The sequence below is a fragment of the Neopelma chrysocephalum genome, unplaced genomic scaffold (genome assembly GCF_003984885.1).
Source record: "Neopelma chrysocephalum unplaced genomic scaffold, ASM398488v2 Primary Assembly neopelma1_96770, whole genome shotgun sequence".
NCBI classification, from domain to species: domain Eukaryota; kingdom Metazoa; phylum Chordata; class Aves; order Passeriformes; family Pipridae; genus Neopelma; species Neopelma chrysocephalum.
Genome location: NW_020925414.1, coordinates 116,056 through 135,958, shown reverse-complemented (window position 1 = coordinate 135,958; position 19,903 = coordinate 116,056). Strand labels below are relative to the sequence as shown.

Below are 19,903 nucleotides of genomic sequence, written 5' to 3'. Positions count from 1 at the left end.
TCATCAACTGGGAAATGTTTTCCACAAACTGCAAAAACTAACTTGAAGCTTGGGCTTATTAGGGGTGAAGTAGCTGGGAGAACACCTGTGCAAACCAGAGCCTTCCTGGTGAGCAGGGAGTAGCCTGCAGCTCTAGCTGCCTCTCATTTTCACAATCCTACTCTAAGCTGAAGCTAAATAAAATTCTCAGCTTGTCAGCTGGGAGAATCTGATCTAATTTTTCAGAGACATTGAGTATTTTACCTTCTATACTAAAAATGCGCTCTCCAAGTGTTCCTGCTTCTTCCAGCAGTGCAGCCTCAGATGATACATTGAAGAAATACTTGTCTGTTGGATGACTAGCAATTCCCTTGATTTCTTTAATTAAGTTTTTAGTATCAAGTTCATGCCTGATTAAGTATCCCAAAACCTTGGGTAAAACAAACAAACAAACAAACAGCAAAATGAGAAGAGTGAAAAAAATCATAGTGTCACCCCATTTACTTCTGTATTATTTGAGCAAATATTCTACATATTAAAAAAAAAGAATCACCTTCATTCATATTACTGAATTGCTTATCAGACTGTATTCCTATGCAAGGGAGCATTCAGAAAGGAATAATACATAAAACATGGCAAAAGAGAAAACAATTTAAGTTGCTCAGGAAACACTAGTCTTGCTCTTTCAGCCAGTAAAGAAGACTAGTATTTCACTAGTTTATAAGGATTAATCTGATTGCATTTCAATCTCACCAGTGCAACAATGCATGCATTATATAGTGCTTATGCACAGAACATGCACTTTCATACATGCACAACAAAACAATTTTTAAAAATTGCAATATTATATAATTTTAGTATTACTTACAGCAATGCCAAATCTGGTTATATTGTCTTCATTGCATTTACCTATCACTGTTTTCAAGTTGGAGCCATCATGTGATTCACCGTCTGTCACAACAACCATTACTTTTGTGGCTGCTGGACGTCCTCCCGATTCAGGTGAGAAGGCATATTGTCTGTTATAAAACATACATGTCAGGCTATAACGGATGGAATTCAGTACATATACTGTAATGAATATGTCCATCACTGGCTTAGAACAAGGTGCTTCTGTAGTGGATTTTTCTTTGTGAATTAACAATCTGCAGTAAGAATTTTCAGTTATGCTCCTGATAACTTCTTCACAAACCACTGCTCAAAGAGCCCTAAGAAATGTACAAAGGATTAGAAGATAAAAAAAGTAGGACTGGAAGAACTCGATAGTATTTCTGACAGAAATCTAAATTCCCTGAAAACCAATTTTTTTTTTATACAAATATTTCTAAACGAAAAGAGGGTTTTGTTAGAACTACTTAAGTTTTATGACACCAGAAACTGGCATCACCAAGTTCAGAAAAAAGTGGAGGAGAATTAATTATAGGCTCCTCAATACTACTGCAAATATTTACTCTGTTGATGGCTGAATCTGCTCTTAAACAAAATTTTCAAGGCCATTTGATTCAGCATGCATTTTGGTCTAGAGTTCTGTCCTTGACTGAGCTTAAAAACAGCATCTTCCTGTTGAGAAACAGACTTGGTTTGTATACGTATTCAGAGTCACAGAATATTGTTTTAAGCTTTTCCTACTTTTCATGCTGCTGGTGCTGCAGGGACAAACTGACAACAGAGAAGAAGTTTTATTTTCTCTGCAATCAACCAAAGCCTGACCAACAAACACAAATCTCACAGGCCCAACTGAAACCCTGGATAAACTTTTACTTTTTTCAATGGTTTTGTATCTTTCCTAAAACCTTGTCCACTGTGTTTGATGCACTGTCATGTTTAAACATGTGCAACAGAAAAAGCAACTCTGTTGGGTACCAGAATTACGTTAGTGTAATGTTTAACCCAATGTTTAACAACATGCTTTTCAGCAAGTCCAGTTTACATATTCCTGTACCATTCTGCAATGTACCTGGGGGATTCTGCCTGCCACTGGGAACCTACTCAGAGGCCCTGAGCAAATTGTCTCCTGGTGGGAGTGAAATTCAGGATGTTCTCCTTGCTGTTTAAGGTAAGTTACAACAGTTGCACAATAATCATCAATGCGTCCCACCTTGCATTGTCGATGGCTTTGAAAGTATTAGTGAGATCTCCTCCCTTCTGAGATGTTCTCTCCATTGCTTTAACAACCTCATCCTTTGTTTGATATGTATTCAAGTTGAAGACTACACGGGGATCATTAGCATACTGAATTAAACCCACCTATGCAATAAAAAAATTATGTTAGATTATAATGAATTACAATTAGTTACATAGAACCATGATGCTTACTTATTTATCAGGCTGGAATTAAAGCCCTGCAGATGCACGAGGTTATCATTTTCTTTCAACACCAATTAATATTAACACGTGGAAAACAGAAAACTAAAATGCTCTTGCACCTTATATCATTTATTACGGACTACAATATCCTAATGCAAAAATATGAAACAGCAGACATTAAATGTTTGCTTGGTTACTTCTGAAAGAGCTTATGGATAGTAACAATATAAGAAGCTCTGGGAAAAATAAGAAAATAACAAAAATTCTACAAGCTGACAGCACCTCACTCTGATCTCTTCTAAGGAAGTCCTAAAGATTGGTAACTTTGCAGCATTGCAAACCCTATTTATTTTTAATATAGGGTTTAAAAAAAAAAGAGAGGGTGCTAAAGGTGAGATTCATAAAGAAGGAAGCCTAGCTTTTAAGCACCTCATTTCCAAAGTAGCCCAAGGAAGAAGGCAGCCTTTGGGAGAGAGATTTCCAGTGCCCCAGTCTTTATTTCCAGAGCTGTTTATGGAAAATGGACAACTGTAAAGACAGAAGGCAATAAAATTTTCCTTACCATCACCAAATTAAAGGAAAACAGAACTCAAAGATCAGTTAGTAACCCAGAAGGAAAAACTCCTTTTTTAAAGATGCAGCAGTTGGAAAGTAAGAGCTGTATGAAAGCCCATTAAAAACCTGTTCTACTTTAACCACATCTCAACAGACTATATTTTAACTACTTTTACACCAAATGCATGAAAGAGATCTGATTCACCTACGCATAACCTAGATTTCTATTTCAGTTGGTTTATATTTCAAATTAAATTACTAATCCCTTTTGAAATAGGCTAGCTGTGAGATAAAATCCCCAACACTGAATAGGATAACTGCATAATCTGTGCCTTTGGGGGAGGTACTGTAGTTACACTAAATCACATTTGGTTCCTTTTACAATTGGTTGGTTTTGTTTTGTTTTTGGTTTTTTGGTGTTTTTCTTTTTTTTTTTTGGTCTTTCTCAAATATGTCTTTGACTTACCTGGGTCTTGTTAAGGCCTATGTCTAAGCCTTGTACAAATTTTTTCAAAAATGCCCTCACTGCATCCCAGGGATAAATGCTGTTTGACTCATCACAAACCACGACAACATCTATAACAGAGGAACACCCTAAAACAAAAACAAAAAGTGGACATTAAATGCATTACTCTTCAGCTAAATCCAAAGGTTTATTTCTTTATTTAGGTCTCACACAGGCAACACTTCAGATCAGAAGGCTTTGCCATAATGAGGACTTAGAAGAAGCGTATGCAGGTTTGCAGCCTGGACTGGTGCAATGCCTCTGAATACAGAGGAGCAAGACCATATTCATATCCACATTGGGTCATGACTTTTCAGTCCTTATATATCTATCACAGGACTTTGCTTTTGGCACATATGTTTTTTAAGAAATCAAAATCAACCGTCCCCAACACAATGTAGCTTGACTTAATTTGATATGGGTTTTTGGTTGGGGTTTTTTTGGTTGGTTTCTTGGTGGTTTTTTTGTTTGTTTGTTTTCTTTTTGTTTGTTTGTTTTTGTTTTAATTGATTCCGTTTTGCACACATTTCCTTACTTTGAACAGCAGGAGAAAAGCTTCTTAGGATCTGGAAACTTGGACTGATTTCAGAACAAACTCCTGTTGCATAGTATTGTCTTCCACACTGCTGTGCCCACAAGGGACCACAAGTCTTAAAAATAACAACAACAACAAAAAAAAGAAACTATAAAAATAACAAAGTACTTGTCTCACCATATCTACATAGAAACCCACAACAAGCAGGACTACAGGCATATAGGTACAAACCCACAACAAGGAGAACTAGAAGCATATAGGATTACGGGAGCCCTCTTGGGTTACCAGGCCAAACTCCTTCAGTCATTGTAGCCGCTTTCACAGGCTTTTTCACGGGGAGGATTTCCTTCACGGGATGATCCCAGTCCCGCAGGCTGGGCGAAGTTTTTCCCTCTCCCTCGCTGCAGCCCGGGCCCTCCCGCCGACCAGGCCGCGCTGCAGCGCCGCCCGTGGCCGCCAGGTGGCGGCAGCGCCCCGGGCACAGGGTTGGTGGTGACACCGAGAGCGCGGCCGAGGGCTGCGCCTTCGGGGAGCCGCGTTCCTGAGGGAAACTCGGGAGTGCAGCCTCACGGTGAGCACTGCCCCCTCTTCTGCCACACTAAAAGGAGTAGTTTGACCCTGGCCTCACACGCCCCTTGGCTACATGTTTCATTGCCTCTCGTGGGAAATAATCCCGCTTTCCTGATGAAAACCATCTCTGTAACAACTGAGCTGGCTGCATGAAAACCACAGCTCTGATATCAGAAGAGTAGGTACGAAAGCACCTGGACAAAAAAAATATTAAGACAGTATTTTGTCATGAGGATGGGGGGGCAGCTGTATATGGGTATGGGGGGGGTATATTTCCTTTTAAAAGAAAATAATATTAGGAACCTAGGAAAAAAAAAACACACACAAAACCAAACACCTCTACATAACCTCTGTCCAACAGTTCTGTAAGAAATGATAGCTTCTTTACATATACTCTCTGGTTGCCCTAGTCAGGAGAGTCTGGCAAACACAGGATGTACCACCTCTATTTAGGAAGAGAAGAGAGGGATAACAGCAGCATCACCCTTTTCTCGAGAATATTGCGGGGGGGAGGGGGGGAGTGGGAGTGGAAGGTAAGGTAATTAAGGTCAAAAGTAAATGGAAAATATAGTCACACTACACTATCCTATGTATGACTAACCTGTCACACATCCCACTATCCTAAGATATTTGACCAGATAGGAGATTTTCTAGACAAGAGAAAGGAAGTGTATCTACATTATCAGATCTTGAGTTAAGTGCTCTTTTTAGCTGCCACATGAGGCATGATTAGTTTTTACTGGGAAAGACAGATTTTTGAGAGGTAAAAGGTACAAAATAAATCATCTATATTGGTAACTACAAAGCTGCAGGAGAGCTACTGGCCTTTAAATTTCTTTTGAGATCAATCTCATTTGCACATTTTCTAATTTTCTTCTGCATTGGTGGTAAGTCAGAACTGTGACGTCACTATTGGAAGAAAAAGCAGAAATGTTCTAATAATCTTTCCTGATCTACACTTAAAAAAATGGGAAAAACTCTAATGTTCTAGCATTGTTACAGTCAGAAATTTAAGATGTATCATTAATGCAGGGGAAAACTGGAAGATCGCATATCAAGGAGTGATGAACTTGAAAGGTGGAATATTAGAAAGGGGCACAGACTTGCCCTTCAGGACTTACGTTAAGAAATATAGACATAAACTGGAAGGTCATTGAATGGAAGAGAGAGAAGCAGACTGGCTGATTTGCAGGGTGACTATATGCACAGAGCCAGCATGCAAAGCAAATATGGCTTAATGATGTGTGACAAAAAGCACTTGCTGTTGAGCTGGGGAAATATCAAATACACTGTATAGTGCCCTGAAAAGACTCATGTGGAATACAGAATAGATCTGGTCACTCCTGTTTGAGAGAAGTTTATTTTAAAAAGTACATTTCAACCAAAAAACTCTGTGTTTGTTTAGCAAAGCAAAGGAAAAAGGAGAGCAATTGTGAGGTGTCAAATACAGAAGGGAGATTTTACATGCAAGTAGATGGGAGCTGTTTCTTTCAACTAAAGGTGCAGGAACTGCCCCAAAAACAAACTGATAGAAACTTAAATGAGAAATCCAAAAAAACGTTGTTAACCGTCAGTGAAATTCTTAAGCATGTCTCCAACAGGACCAAGCATGTCTCAGAAAAATGTAGTAAGCGTGTGGGAAATGACTGCCCTGTACTTAGGATACCTGTGGGAAGCATTCACATGGCATCAAACCAGCAGGACTCATGAGCTACGGCACAGACTCTACAGGCTGCGTCATGCCCCAGGCAAGCAGCCTAGGGCCTGGGCAAGCAGCAAGTGGATGGAGGTTGAAAGAGGAGCAGCCACAGGAGGAAGGAGAACAGTGAGCTGGGAGGAGGAAGCCCTAAGCACAACCCAAAGAGCCCACCACAAAGGCCAGTTGCCACAGACAGAGTCCTCTGGCAAAGTCCTGGCTGGCAGCAGCGTGCAAGTATGAGCAGGCATTCTACCCATGTAGCCCAGTACTTGCCACAATTGTGGGCTTCTGATACATGTTGAGTCTGAGTCACAGATAAGCACCTTTCCCCAGTATCCCATTCTCCATATGTCAAAAAGAACTCCTGTTGCCAAAGACATGGCTGTTCATGTCTTACCAGTCAATCTTTTTTTTCATTTTTCCTTCGTGCAATTTAAGGACGGTCAATCAGTAACATATAGATCAGGAAATTCTTTTTGACTGAGAAAAGTTCAAATATTATTAGAAAATAGAACCTTTCCTGCGTGAGACATTTTAAAACTTTGCAGTTACTGATACTGATTAAAAGTGGGTATTCATGGGACATCATTAACAGTAATTAAAAGTACTATTCAAGACACAGAATAAGATTTTTTTTAATCAGTACCTTCTCAAACCAAAAATCAAGAAAAGCACTCTTGCTGTATTTTGAAGTTATGAATAACTTTACTAACTGCACGGGCATTGGAATTAGGCCTACTTTTAAGTACTTCAGTGAACTGGACTATGTGTTAATGAATATAATAAATATTTGAATACTTTTGTGATTGCTAGGAAGATACAACTGAAAAATACAAAGCTTAAAAAGAGCCTCAAAGCTCTTTTACCTGTAATTTATTGTTCCACTTATTTACTGCACATGGCTACAATGTACACATCAAACTGAAATAAACCTATACAGCAACAGTTCTCATGCTTATGATTAGGATTATAAAAAAAGCATATTAAACAAGCATTCACTTCCTTTCAATTAAGAAATCTGTTTCACAGGCTCCAAGGATAATTGTTTGCAGCATATACACACAGAAAATGCATCCTCCTCCAGCTCACTAACCAAATGAAACACTTCTTAAATTCATGGGACTAGAAATTATAACACCTCAGGAGGATACTCCCTGTGCAAGTGCACATTGTGGAGGAGAGATCACATACAGTCTTTTGAAACACAATCAGAACTATAAAAGATTCCCTTACAGAATATAATGATGGAAATATTCCTGCCTATATTGTCCAATTTAAATTACTGAGTCTTTAATTATAAGCCCTTCAACAGGATGTTTAGATAAATGACAAAGGAGAGATTTCACAATTTTCCTGATTTTGGATCCTAGGTAATGACAGCAGGATGGAACTTTTTAAAATATGCAAAAGATGTACTAATCTATGCTACATAATGAAATATATTTAGCTTGGACTTATAAAAAACGTAGAGAACTCTGGTTTCTTCATTCACCTCAGGCATTTCTGTGTATACTGAATACAATCTTGATACATACCAAAAATCTGCCTGTTTTTGAGTTCTGTATCAGAGTCAAGCCCAGGTTCATGTCTTCCTTTATTTCAGTCACGTTTGGAATATTTATTAAAGCTGAAATAAAATGAGATTACGTAATGACAGAATAATAAATAAGATGTAGAAGCAATTTAGTAAGTTAGAACTCCTTTGCAAAAACTTGATTTCTCAGAATCGAAGATGCCTTTTCCATGTGGCTGCATACAATTCTGAGACAAAAGAAACAAAACCCAATCTTTGTAAAAAAATTGCTAGCCATTAACTATAGAGATGAATCAAGTATGGCTATTTAAGAGGATCTGCCCTAAAGGAAACTGAAGGCAAAAGAGAGAAAGAAACGCACTATCTATTGCCTATTTTTGGCTGGCTGAGTAGCTGCAGCTGAGCAGCTACTGTTACATTCCTCAGGACATTCTGGTCCAGTTATCAGGCTTTAGACAAAAACTTGGAAGGGGGGTGGAGGGCAAAAATGCTCTGCATCACAAAGAAACATAAAGTAGGCACCTCAGCACGCTCTGCTGTCCCGTATTTTCACTGTATCCAAACGTGAACCCCATTTTATACTTAGTTTGCAGACACACATCCCCACACCTAGTTTGGGGAAGACAGAGACACTCATCCTCCCATCAGCACACCCCAGGATGCCAGCAAGGAGCCCCTTCAATGAGCCCTAGTTCACTGGCTTAGGGACCTACAGCATTCCTGCTCCATGTCTGGAGGTTCAAGACCCCAGTGGGTGACACTTAGACCCCAGTGCCTCCAGCAGCTGGCACCACAGGCCAGATACCCACACCCTGGCCTGACTCAAGTTGCAGGCACCAATTTTTCCTCAGACAGACACTGGTATTAGCAGCTGCTGGCACTGTGCGCTTGCAGCACACACACACATACACACCCCACAGAGACTGAGATTATGCAGAGAGCTAGTTAAGAAAAGTTTTAATAAGGTAGAGTGTCATCATACAAAAATAACTGAAAACTGAAAAATTGCAGCAAGACATTACTGTTTACAACTTACCTTGTAAATTCAATTTTTTACATGTGGTTTTGGACGTACCAACAGGACATGCATAAATATCTCCAGTTCTGTTAGCAGGATAGCCACTCCAGGGTGAACCAACCAACAACCTAAAGTAACAGAATCATAGAATCATAGAATCAGCTGGGTTGGAAAGGACCTCTGAGATCATCAAGTCCAACCCTTGATCCAACACCACTGTGGTTACTAGACCATGGCACTAAGTGCCACATTGAGTTTCATCTTAAAAACCTCCAGAGACGGAGAATCCACCACTTTCCTGGGCAGCCCATTCCAATGCCTGATTACCCTCTCTGTAAAGAATTTCTTCCTAACATCCAACCTAAACCTCCCCTGGCAGAGCTTAAGACCATGCCCTCTTGTCTTACTGATAGTTACCTGGGAGAAGAGACCAACCCCCACCTGGCTACAACCTCCTTTCACAGAGCTGTAGAGAGTGATGAGGTCTCTCCTGAGCCTCCTCTTCTCCAGGCTAAACAACCCCAGCTCCCTCAGCCTCTCCTCACAGGACCTGTGCTCGAGTCCCTTCACCAGCCTCATTGCTCTTCTCTGGACCTGCTCCAGCACCTCAATATCCTTCCTGAACTGAGGGGCCCAGAACTGGACACAGTACTCAAGGTGTGGCCTCCCCAGCACTGAGTACAGGGCAAGAATCACTTCCCTGCTCCTGCTGGCCACACTGTTCCTGATCCAGGCCAGGATGCCATTGGCCTTCTTGGCCACCTGGGCACACTGCTGGCTCATGTTCCGCTTCCTGTCAATCCAAACTCCCAGGTCCCTTTCTGCCTGGCTGCTCCCCAGCCACTCTGTCCCCAGCCTGTAGCGCTGCATGGGGTTGTTGTGGCCAAAGTGCAGGACCCGGCACTTGGCCTTGTTGAACCTCATCCCATTGGAATCAGCCCAACTCTCCAGTCTGCCCAGGTCCCTCTGCAGAGCCCTCCTGCCTTCCAGTTGATTGACACTCCCCCCCAACCTGGTGTCATCTGCAAATTTGCTAATGGTACACTCGATCCCCTCATCCAGATCATCAATAAAGATATTCAACAGAACTGGGCCCAACACTGATCCCTGGGGGACACCACTAGTGACCGGCTGCCAACTGGATGCAGCACCGTTCACCACCACTCTCTAGGCCCAGTCCTCCAGCCAGTTCCTAACCCAGCACAGAGTGCCCCTGTCCAAGCCATGGGCTGCCAGCTTTTTCAGGAGTATGCTGTGGGAGACGGTGTCAAAGGCTTTGCTGAAGTCCAGGTAGACCACATCCACAGCCTTCCCCTCATCCACCAGGTGGGTCACCTGATCATAAAAGGAGATCAGGTTGGTCAGACAGGACCTGTCCTTCCTAAACTGGGTTTGGTTTGATCCCTCGTCCATCCTGCAGGCTCTGTGTAATTGCACTTAGGATGATCTGCTCCATAACCTTGCCAGGTACTGAGGTCAACTTCATTAGGTCCTTAATGATACTGGAAAATTCAGCAGCATCACTGCACGGCACACCACAGATAAGAATAAAGATGCTTTCACAACACACAGTACCTAGAGCATTCAGAAGTAGGAGTCTTCTCCAGAACTGTGCAAAAGCTTTACTTGCATGTCAATACACTGGATTCACCAAGGGCAGCTTTGGTGGAGAAGAAGGGGAGAGAGCCTTTGGGGATCCACCTGCCTCAAACGTGTACTGTTTTTTAATGTGACAATATGTCATAGGTCAGAAGAAATACAGCAAAGATACTAATATGTATAGATGTATACAAATTTTAAAATATATATGTTGAGGATTGAGAGACAAATTACTTATTGTTCTATCAGTTAATCATTAACTGATTCCTTTTAAGTTATTCTTTTAACTGATAAGAAACAGTTAAAAATTTTCTACAGGATCTGCTCAGCAACAGTCAAACACTACCACACCTTGATAACACTGAATCATAAAGAAAATACTGCAGGTAGTAACCATCTGCTGCATGAAGTCTGTAATTCTGAACAAGAACTTAAAGACTTTTGATAATTTGTGCCCACAACACAAAGTGATTCATGTTCTCTGACTCATTTCTTCATCTGCCATAAGGTTTCCTCTCCATATCTGCTCCTCCGACTCCTCTATTTTTTATGTGAAATCCTTCACAAAACTGTTATTTTACCTCCTGGCAATACTGCTTAAGAACACTTATTTTTCAACACAACTGTCTGAAAGACTGAAGATGATCTCAAGGGATATAAAAAAATGAAACAGATGACTGAAAAGCAGGGACTGGTTGTTTGCTTCAGCAACAATATGATTTTGCTTTTCAAACAGAACAATCCATGTTAGTAATTAATCCATTTTGGGGACAGCAAAAGGACAAGCAATGTCCTCACAGAATATGGAGTTTCATCAGAATATGGAGTTTCATTAGAAATCATCTTTTTCAGTTGGTCAACATGTTGCTTAAAGCAAAATTGTTGTACTCTAAAATTTTATAGGTAGTTAATTCAAATACACCTTGCACTATAAAAACCCCCCAAATTTTCTGAAATTATTATATTTCAAAGCTATTGCTATATATCATATTACCTTTCCAGGGATCATCTGATTTTACTGCTGCAATTTTATAACTAGTTTGAATAAAATGGCTATGACAAAAATATATCATTTTAGATGCACAAGAAAGAGTTTGAGACATTTTTAGCTTTCTCAAAGAAAACACTGCTAACTGCATTTCCTTTTTTTTTTTTTTTACTTTATTTCACCATTATTAAACACAAACTTTAGAGCACACATAACATTATTCTGTTTTCCAGTTCAGGTGGGGGTTCGATTTCAGATTCTATGTCTTGTGTGTCTGAATATTTTAAAAATGCCTCAATTACCTTGTTCAAAAATGGTGATTTATGCAGGCTGCAGGAACAAGATTTTGTGTACTTTTAGCATCTCTAAACATGCAACTCAGGTTCATATAAATACCTTTTTATATAAAAACAAGGTACGTTACATTAGCTGCAAGAAGCCTCTGATCTTCTTGTTATTTTCTGAGTCTGTCTGAGCATTTCTGCACAGTGGAAACCAGAAACATCACAGCTCCGGACCAAATAACCAGAGTTCATGAGAAACTACTCCACTGGTCATGTTCCAACCAAAAATATAACCTGAAAACACCTGCAGTGACACAGAGGGCTGGAGATGTCTATAGTGATTGACAGGAGGAAGACATGGTGTTGTGCTCTCCTGCCTTGTTAGGTACTACAGAGTTAGATACCATTATAAAATAGGAGAAAGGGAGGGCTAGGAGTTTTCATGGAAACAGGAAACAGGTTTAAATGGATAGCAATGCTGCATGTAGAACATCTGAAACTAGATGAGCTTTTCAGCATTAACTGTCCAGCTGGATGTTGCACTGTGTACATTTATAAAAACTTGCATGTTCTTCCTAAGTTTCCCAAAAGGCAAACATATTTCAGAGTCCTTGCAGGATAACAGCTACTGTTCAAAGAATGACTTTATGTCTTGGAAATAGCTCCTGCAACCACCACATCTGGTCATGAAACTCACTGTAAATCTCTGCACTGTGCGGGCATTGCTCTGCAGCTACAGGTTATCCTGAGAGCCCAAAGAATGTAGTTTCACTCATAAACAGAGAGAGTACCAGAGGAGAAGAGGAAGAGAAGCATGCTAGACCACTGTTTGTCCCAAATCCAAGCTTAACTCCAGGTCTAACTCCAAACCCTACTCCAACCCTCACACTTGGTATTGGCATAAACTAGAGACAATCATCATCCAAAGTTTGCTAAAAGCAGTTCTCTCCCTTTCAGCATGCACACTTGTGCTCATCCCATGAGCTTTATTTGGCTCCCATTTTCCCCAACCTCATCATTAACTTCAACTTAGACTTCTGTTTACACCAAGGAACCATCCCTCTTTATACCAATCCCCTTCTAGAACTTAATATTCATATGAGAATTTTACTTTTGCTAGCCCTGAAATTAACCTTGTAGTTGTTCCATGGTACAAACAGGAAAATGTAAGACAAACAAGATGAACTTTTATAATTTTAAACCCAAATTTAAATCTATGCCAACTGTGCCCAAAGCAGACCTAATTTTGTCTTTAATTTAGCTTGTACTCCTCATAGTTCACTGTGAGTTATTTCATTAACTTATTTTGCTGTATTTCTTGTAGATTTGCAGGGTTTGTGAATCTCAATGTCCACTTATGTTGTAATGCCACTCCATACACAGGATGCAACACTTAGAACTGACTATTACTATTTTCAGAAACAAACAGAGCTATTAAACCCCTTCCACTATTTGACTTAACTAGTCTAACCTGTCACCAATACACACCTGAGAAAAAGTTATTAACTGACTTACGCCAAGCTTAGCCTTCTACTTTTAAATGCCAACATTAAAAGTCCTAGGAAATAATTATTATTTCTCTCATATACTGTGCCTTACTTAAGCTTAATACTAGCCTTAATCTACATTAGAAATCAAGAAGTCCCACTTGCCTTTGAAAATGAACATAAATCATTACCGTAGAGAGTTACGCTTCTGCTCTGGGAAAATGCATGTGTATCTTTCTGAAACATCAGAAGCGAAGACGGTATGTGGCTAGCATCCTGCTAACTACAAAAATATTTTTTACTGTGATAAAACAGGATGCACATAAGACAAAGTGAAACAGAATTTATTAGGAAAGAATGCAAGAAATGAGTACTAAAAAACTTAAAAATGCTTGTTTCCAAATAAACTGTATCATGTATAATGTATTAATTAAGGGTCTTTTTTATGAGTTAAATATTTATTTTTACAAAACTTCCTTATATGTCCTTGCAGACTGTCTTTACAGAATACTATAGTGAATATAATGTAATATTGCCACTGATTTTATTATTCACTCCTTAATCAGTCTCCAACACTGTATACAAAACAATGGAACTACATGAAGTCAAATAAAGTTCAGCAGCTATGCCCTACCACACAAGCTGCAGGAGTGGCAGATCAAAGTGCAACAGGAATTATTTCTGGGAAATTACACCACGACAAAGCTAGTAATCAGCAATGTGTGATGTAGCAGAAAGCAAAATCAGAATTCATGGTGAAGGGCTGAATTCCCAGCTGTTGTCAGAGTATGTGTTATATTTTCCCGTTTTCTTTTTTACTTTTCATGCATTTGCTCTTCATTGCATTTTTTTTCCCCTAAACACAGAGATGGCCAATAGGAAAAAAAGGTAGAAAGGATCTCTTAAATCATCTTGCCCTCTTTCCTACAATTACAGGAAGCAATGAGTAGATATGAAGAACAGAAAATTCTTCTCTCTAATAGATGCTTTTCTCCCTAATACATTTCTCACTGTCTAAAACTTTTGATCCTTTGAACAAGACTCAAAACTTCAAAACTTACAGCGAGCTGTGACAAGAAAGTCTGACTAATAAACTTGAAAGTCTAGAAAACAGCAGCCAGAGCTTCTCCAAGCAGGAAAAGGGCAAACTGCAGTGTATGCAGCTGGGGAAAGCAGAAGCTAGGTAAAGAACTCAGCATTAGAAGTGGTGCTGGCACAGATAAATTGGAGCTGTAACAATGGCAACTTCCTGTTAAAAAAAAAAAATTACCCTCCTCAAAAGAAGTGGCCCTCATTATTAAAATCAGAAAGCTTTGAAAATGTACTGATTTCAAAAGAAGTTGCTACAGAAACATGTCTTCTTGGCAAAACATTTTATTGGTCTGAGGACGCAACACAGCATCTCAAGCATTGGCTGCTGTATTTGATAACCAGTGAGCAGTATGCAATGATTTTTAAAACTGTGTTGTAGTGTAATAATTATGTGATACATCAGTAAGTGCACTGCACATTAAGGTGTCATTACTGACATATGGGATGAAACAAAATATTTTAAAACAGAAAAATTCCATAACATAAATTCAAAAACAAAATTAAAAAAGATAAATTGCAAATTCTAAGCACACAGGCACAGCTGAGCATATGTCTGAAGACACATATGGCTAGGAAAAAGCATTTTAACAGCTATATACAGCTATTCAGTCTTCCTCACCTGAGACAGACATATATCCAACTCTCAGCATGGAGTAAGTACTGTTATCTTTTAAGAATGTACTGTCAGCTTCTGCTCAGGGCATGCACATTCAAGAGGAACTGACGGGGTATAATCTGGCTTTCTAAAAAATTTATGTTTTAAAATAACAGAGATTTTGGTCTCAATTTAAGATTCAAATACAGATGACCTCACAACAGGGACAACCAGAGCATAAACTGAATGATATTTCTGTTATGGTTAATTACTTGTGTGGTGGACTGCTTAAACTTTTCTAATTGATGAGTTTCTTTGGTACTCACAATTTTCCCTCAGTTCATTATAGAGCTCCTGTTTTGAAATTCCCACCAGACACTGTGAAAAGCTTGAGCTGCGCTTGACTTGCAAGTCTGTCCTTATTTTATGAGCATCACATGCCATCAATGCCCATCAGTGCACAGCAGACTGGTGCCCAATCATCCTGGATCATCTGACTCTACAAAAAAAGGCTCCCTTGTTGGTTTGTGTCACAGCATCCCAACGTGTACCAGCCCCTTCAACAGTCTTGTGCTTCTGTTTGGACTGTCTGCCTTCTTGTCTCTGAAGTTATCTCCAAGCAAAAGTGAAAACATACTGCTGCATGCAGTTCTGCAAAAATTCTTCTCTTTTTCATTTTCTATAGCTTTTACTGCCTCGGGAGATATACCTCCCAAAAATACAGCTGAATAATATAACTAGCATCTGCTGTATATCTTTATCTCTCTTTTCTACTCTTTGAGAGAGTACAGGAGGATTTTTAAAGCTGTATTTTTACACAGCACCCTGTGCAGAGATGGTACCCCAGCAGCATTTGATATGATGAGGAGCCCTACTTACTGTGCCTGGACAGAGTTTTCAAGTATTTCACATTCTTGCTGCACAATGATGATTTCTTCAGAAAAGCATATGATGATAATGCTTCCCTTTGACAGAGAGTATCACCAGGATCTTATGCAAGCTTAGAGTGTTTATCTTGCTCCCAGTTCAGCCATGTCAACAAGCACTCTGTGCATGGACTGCAGCCTCTGCATTGCTTATAGGAGAAAACAAACAGTTTTCTGTTTGGCTTGGGGTTTTTTTGGTTAGTTGGTGGTTGTTTGTGTCGTGGGTTTTTTTAAACAATGCACACAGGAGAGAATGTAGTGTCACAACCAAAAGAAAATAGCCTAGAAATTAAGAGAACAAGAGAGTAAAATATGACTCACTTGTCTAATGACTGAGAGAGAGAGAGACTGAAAAGAGCTTTTCTTCACTGAAGAGTCTCTAACAAGTCCTAGTTACTTCACCATGAGCTGATAAAATCTCCCTGACTTTTGAAGCTGGGTCAGACACCATGCAGTAAAAATAACTAATGATAATGTGCCTATATACACAAAAGTTTACCAGATTCAAAATATTCATACACTTAAGAGAAGACTGGTTGAACTCAATGATCATAAAGGTCTTTTCCAACCTAAATGATTCTATGATTCTGTAAGATAGGAAAAGTTAAACTGAAGTTACTTTTTTTACCCAAACTCCAGCACACATTATCCAAGAAAGTGGTAGTGCAGTAGGTTTTATATCTGAAATAAAAATAAAAGAGGGAAATCTAAAACATAAATAGCTTAGGTGAGTCAGGCACTTATTACTTCTGCCACAAGCTTGTAGAAAAACTCACAAGAAGAATAAAACACAAGACAATTTCTCCATGTATGAGGCAAAAGCATTCAATTCACTTTAGGCAGGCATTTTTGTTCTCCTTCAACGCCTTTACACAGAAGTTGTTTTGTTTTGTTTTTTTTCGAAAAAGAGATCTCTGATCTATGGGTGACTAAACGTAATTAAAGCAGGCAGAAACACAGTGAGAAGCCACCACAGCATCAGATGGGGGTGGGGGTAGGCTGGAAGGCTACCCAACAGAGGGAGAGGAAAAGCCAAGCTTTTAATTCAGAGGATACAGCTCTGCTCTCCTCTTACTTTATCTCCTGGTCAGTAGCAGTAAACATAGCAACACCACTGAGATGTAGGTTGTTGGACACATTTGCATGTGCAGCCAACTGAACTGCACAGTGCCCCTGAGCAGTGCTATGCACAAATGTCTCAGATGGCTCAGTATGGGCTTTTCCAAACTTCAAGTGTAAAATACATTTTCATGTGCATTGCCATGGATTTCAGATTTTGACATCTTAATTTCTTTTTACTGAATAAAGTTCAGTTACTGGGTATCCATCTACTGTCACTTAAGGAAAGGTGCCAGTTTGTGGCTATTTGGGTTCTGACACAGTTTCAGTCTATGAAGGATGACATGTTTAAAAGGTCTCAGCTTATGACAGTATATATTATCTTGTGTGGCTTTCTACCGTAGACTTAAAACCACGTATACACAGCTAACCACATAAGAGTTCAGTGGTTCTGAACTACTTTTATAGACATATAGTCCTTACTATGACAGACACCCTAAGCTTTGCAGCTGCTGAGACTGCAGAAGAGGAAACAATGTGTCTTCCACTAAATATGCTTACTCCGTGCTAATATGTTAAAGTTCTTTTTGAAACCAACATCGCTAGAAAAATATTTTACTAAATGCTCATTTAGCCCAATGTTGTGGCAAAAGTGGATTTCAGGTCAAATTTTATGGCTGAAGAGATGTAGCAGACACAAGGCCTTTGCTAGGATTGTGTTATTACATAAGTCCAACTATACCATCCCTTGACAAGCAAACAGTTAATACTGTATCAGACACAAAATTATATAGATTTAAGTTATTTTAATTTTAATATTAATAATTAACTCCCCAGCCCTAATAATTTGTTTTAACCTCAACAATATTAAAGTGGAAAAAATATCCAATATAGATGTAAAATGTAATAAAGATTCTATTGGTACAGGAAAGAATGAAATGAGAGTTAAAATTCTACAGAAATTGTAAACTTGAGAAAACAGGTGTATTGGAGATCAAAGCAAAAGATTAACAGAAAGAAAACCTCAGATTGCATAGTGTTGAGGAAAAAAGCCTGAATCATCACACACATACGTCTCTAGAATATCTCAACTTTTGTTTTAATAACATTAAGTGGTTTTTTGTAAAAAGATTAATATAAAGAGGAATTAGCTGGAGTTATAGAAGAAATGTTAAGAGTTGCAATGTTTTTTCCTTAACCTTTCAGCTGGACGTAAAACAAGCTGTTCAAACTGCTTACCATTTGCCTTGTTCATTTATAAACTGTTGAACTGCATATCCAAACTGCTCTCTTGGTGGACCAGAAAATATTTTTGCTTCCAGGAGCCCAACATTGTAGGCTTCACAGCAGTTATGAAGAATGCCTGTTAATAGAAAGGTTAAGATTATTACAGAAACAATTAAAGAGGAATTTTGATCCCAGTGAAAAAGGCTCTTCATCTGTGCCAGCTCCCCCAACAGAAGAAAATAAATATAGCCTTTGACACATGCTTGAAAAAATTGCCTTTTCGTTCCAGTACCCTGCCCATGAATAATGCCTGTCTAGCACTCTTTACATGTGTTATAATACCCTGGGCAAGGAATGACTCATTCACTGTTTGCCTTAACAAAAGTTGCAGCATTACTAATGGGAATGTTTTAGCTGAGGGGGCCAAGATGTATGATTCAGAGGTCTGTTATCCTCGTTTCCCTTAAGGTATAAGTTAAGCTTGTGGCACAGCAAACACATCGATGGCCTGTTGACGTACATTAGAATCATAGTCTCGTAGGTTGGACAAACCCTTAAGATCATCAAGTTCAGCCCTTAACCTAGAAGTGCAAAGTCCACCACTAACACATGTCCCCAAGTGCCAAATCTACACATCTTTTAAATACCTCCAGGGATCTTGATTCCACCACTTCCCTGGGTAGCATATTCCAACGTTTGACAACCTTTTTCAGGAAGGAATTTTCCTAATATCCACCTAAACGTTCCCTTGCACAATTTGAGGCCATTTCCTCTCATCCTATTACTTGTTACTTGGGAGAAGAGACCGACCCCCAAGGGGCCTCACCCTCCTTTCAGGTAGTTGTACAGAGTGATAAGGCCACCCCTGAGACTCCTCCAGGCTAAACACCCCAGCTCTCTCAGCTGCTCCTCATCAGACTTGTGCTCCAGAACCTTCACCAGCTTTACTGCCCTTCTATGGACTCGCTCAAGAACCTCAATGTCCTCCCGATAGTGAGGGGCCCAAAACTGAACACAGGATTTGAGGTGTGGCCTCACCAGTGCCCAGTACAGGGGACACATTATTGCCACTGGCCTTCCTGGCCATCGGGGCACACGCTGGCTCATGTTCAGCCACTGTCAACCAGCACCCCCAAGTCCTTTTCCACTGGGTAGCTTTCCAGCTGATCTTCCCCAGCCTGTAGCGCTGCCTGGGGTTGTTATAATCCAGGTGCAGGACCCAGCACTTGGCCTTGTTGAACCTCATACCCATGGCACCATTTCATTGATTCAGCCTGTCCAGATCCCTCTGCAGAGGCTTCTTGCCCTCCAGCAGATCAACACTCCTGCCCAAACTGGTGTCATTTGCAAACTGACTGTGGGTGCACTTGATTCCCTTGTCCAGGTTGTTGATGGAGATACTAAGCAGAACTGGTCCCCAAAGTGTTCTGAGCCCTGGGGAACACAACTTGTGACTTCCACTAGGTGGATGTAACTCCATTTACCTCAGTTCTCCAGGCTCAGAAAAAATGCCCAGACTGTAACAGCTAATACTATTTGTATTCAAGTTTGCAGCACTGGAACAAAAATGAGATTATCTGCTGCATCAGAAAACTTACATTTTTGAGTCATTTCATTATCATGCCAGAAGCCTTTGTTTTCAGTCCAAACAGTCTGAACAGTTGTCCAAACAGGAAAACTTAGAAATACAAACATACAACGTAGAACAGCATTAATAAATCATGACACAATGCTGCAACTCTACTTCACTGTGGTCATGCTTTTCCTTGGGCACTTGTGTGCCTAGGAATAAGGGTATGGTATTCCATGCCATTCTGGAGAGAACCAGCAATGTGGGCTGGGGACTAAGTCCTAAATGTCACAATTTTGTAGGACATGGGGGCCCACTCCTCATTCATACAGGACTTGATTTCTTTCTGGTAAAGAACTGTAGATTAATATCTA

General features: G+C 39.8%; 1 protein-coding gene across 2 annotated transcripts in view; it reads right to left on the bottom strand.

Moving 5' to 3' along the window:
- The window catches only part of ITGA2 (integrin subunit alpha 2), a 68,795-nt gene that overhangs the window by 31,498 nt on the left and 17,394 nt on the right, over positions 1-19,903 (bottom strand). For both annotated transcript variants that reach the window (XR_003538523.1, XM_027709321.1), the window contains exons 2-9: positions 17,972-18,095; positions 8,721-8,830; positions 7,686-7,777; positions 3,882-3,996; positions 3,308-3,435; positions 2,078-2,226; positions 848-998; positions 244-409 (exon numbers count right to left, since the gene is read on the bottom strand). Coding sequence is in view for 1 of the 2 variants with exons in the window: in XM_027709321.1 (XP_027565122.1) it covers positions 244-409; positions 848-998; positions 2,078-2,226; positions 3,308-3,435; positions 3,882-3,996; positions 7,686-7,777; positions 8,721-8,830; positions 17,972-18,095 (1,035 nt within the window). In the remaining variant the exon portion in view is untranslated. The remainder of the gene's footprint in view (positions 1-243; positions 410-847; positions 999-2,077; positions 2,227-3,307; positions 3,436-3,881; positions 3,997-7,685; positions 7,778-8,720; positions 8,831-17,971; positions 18,096-19,903) is intronic.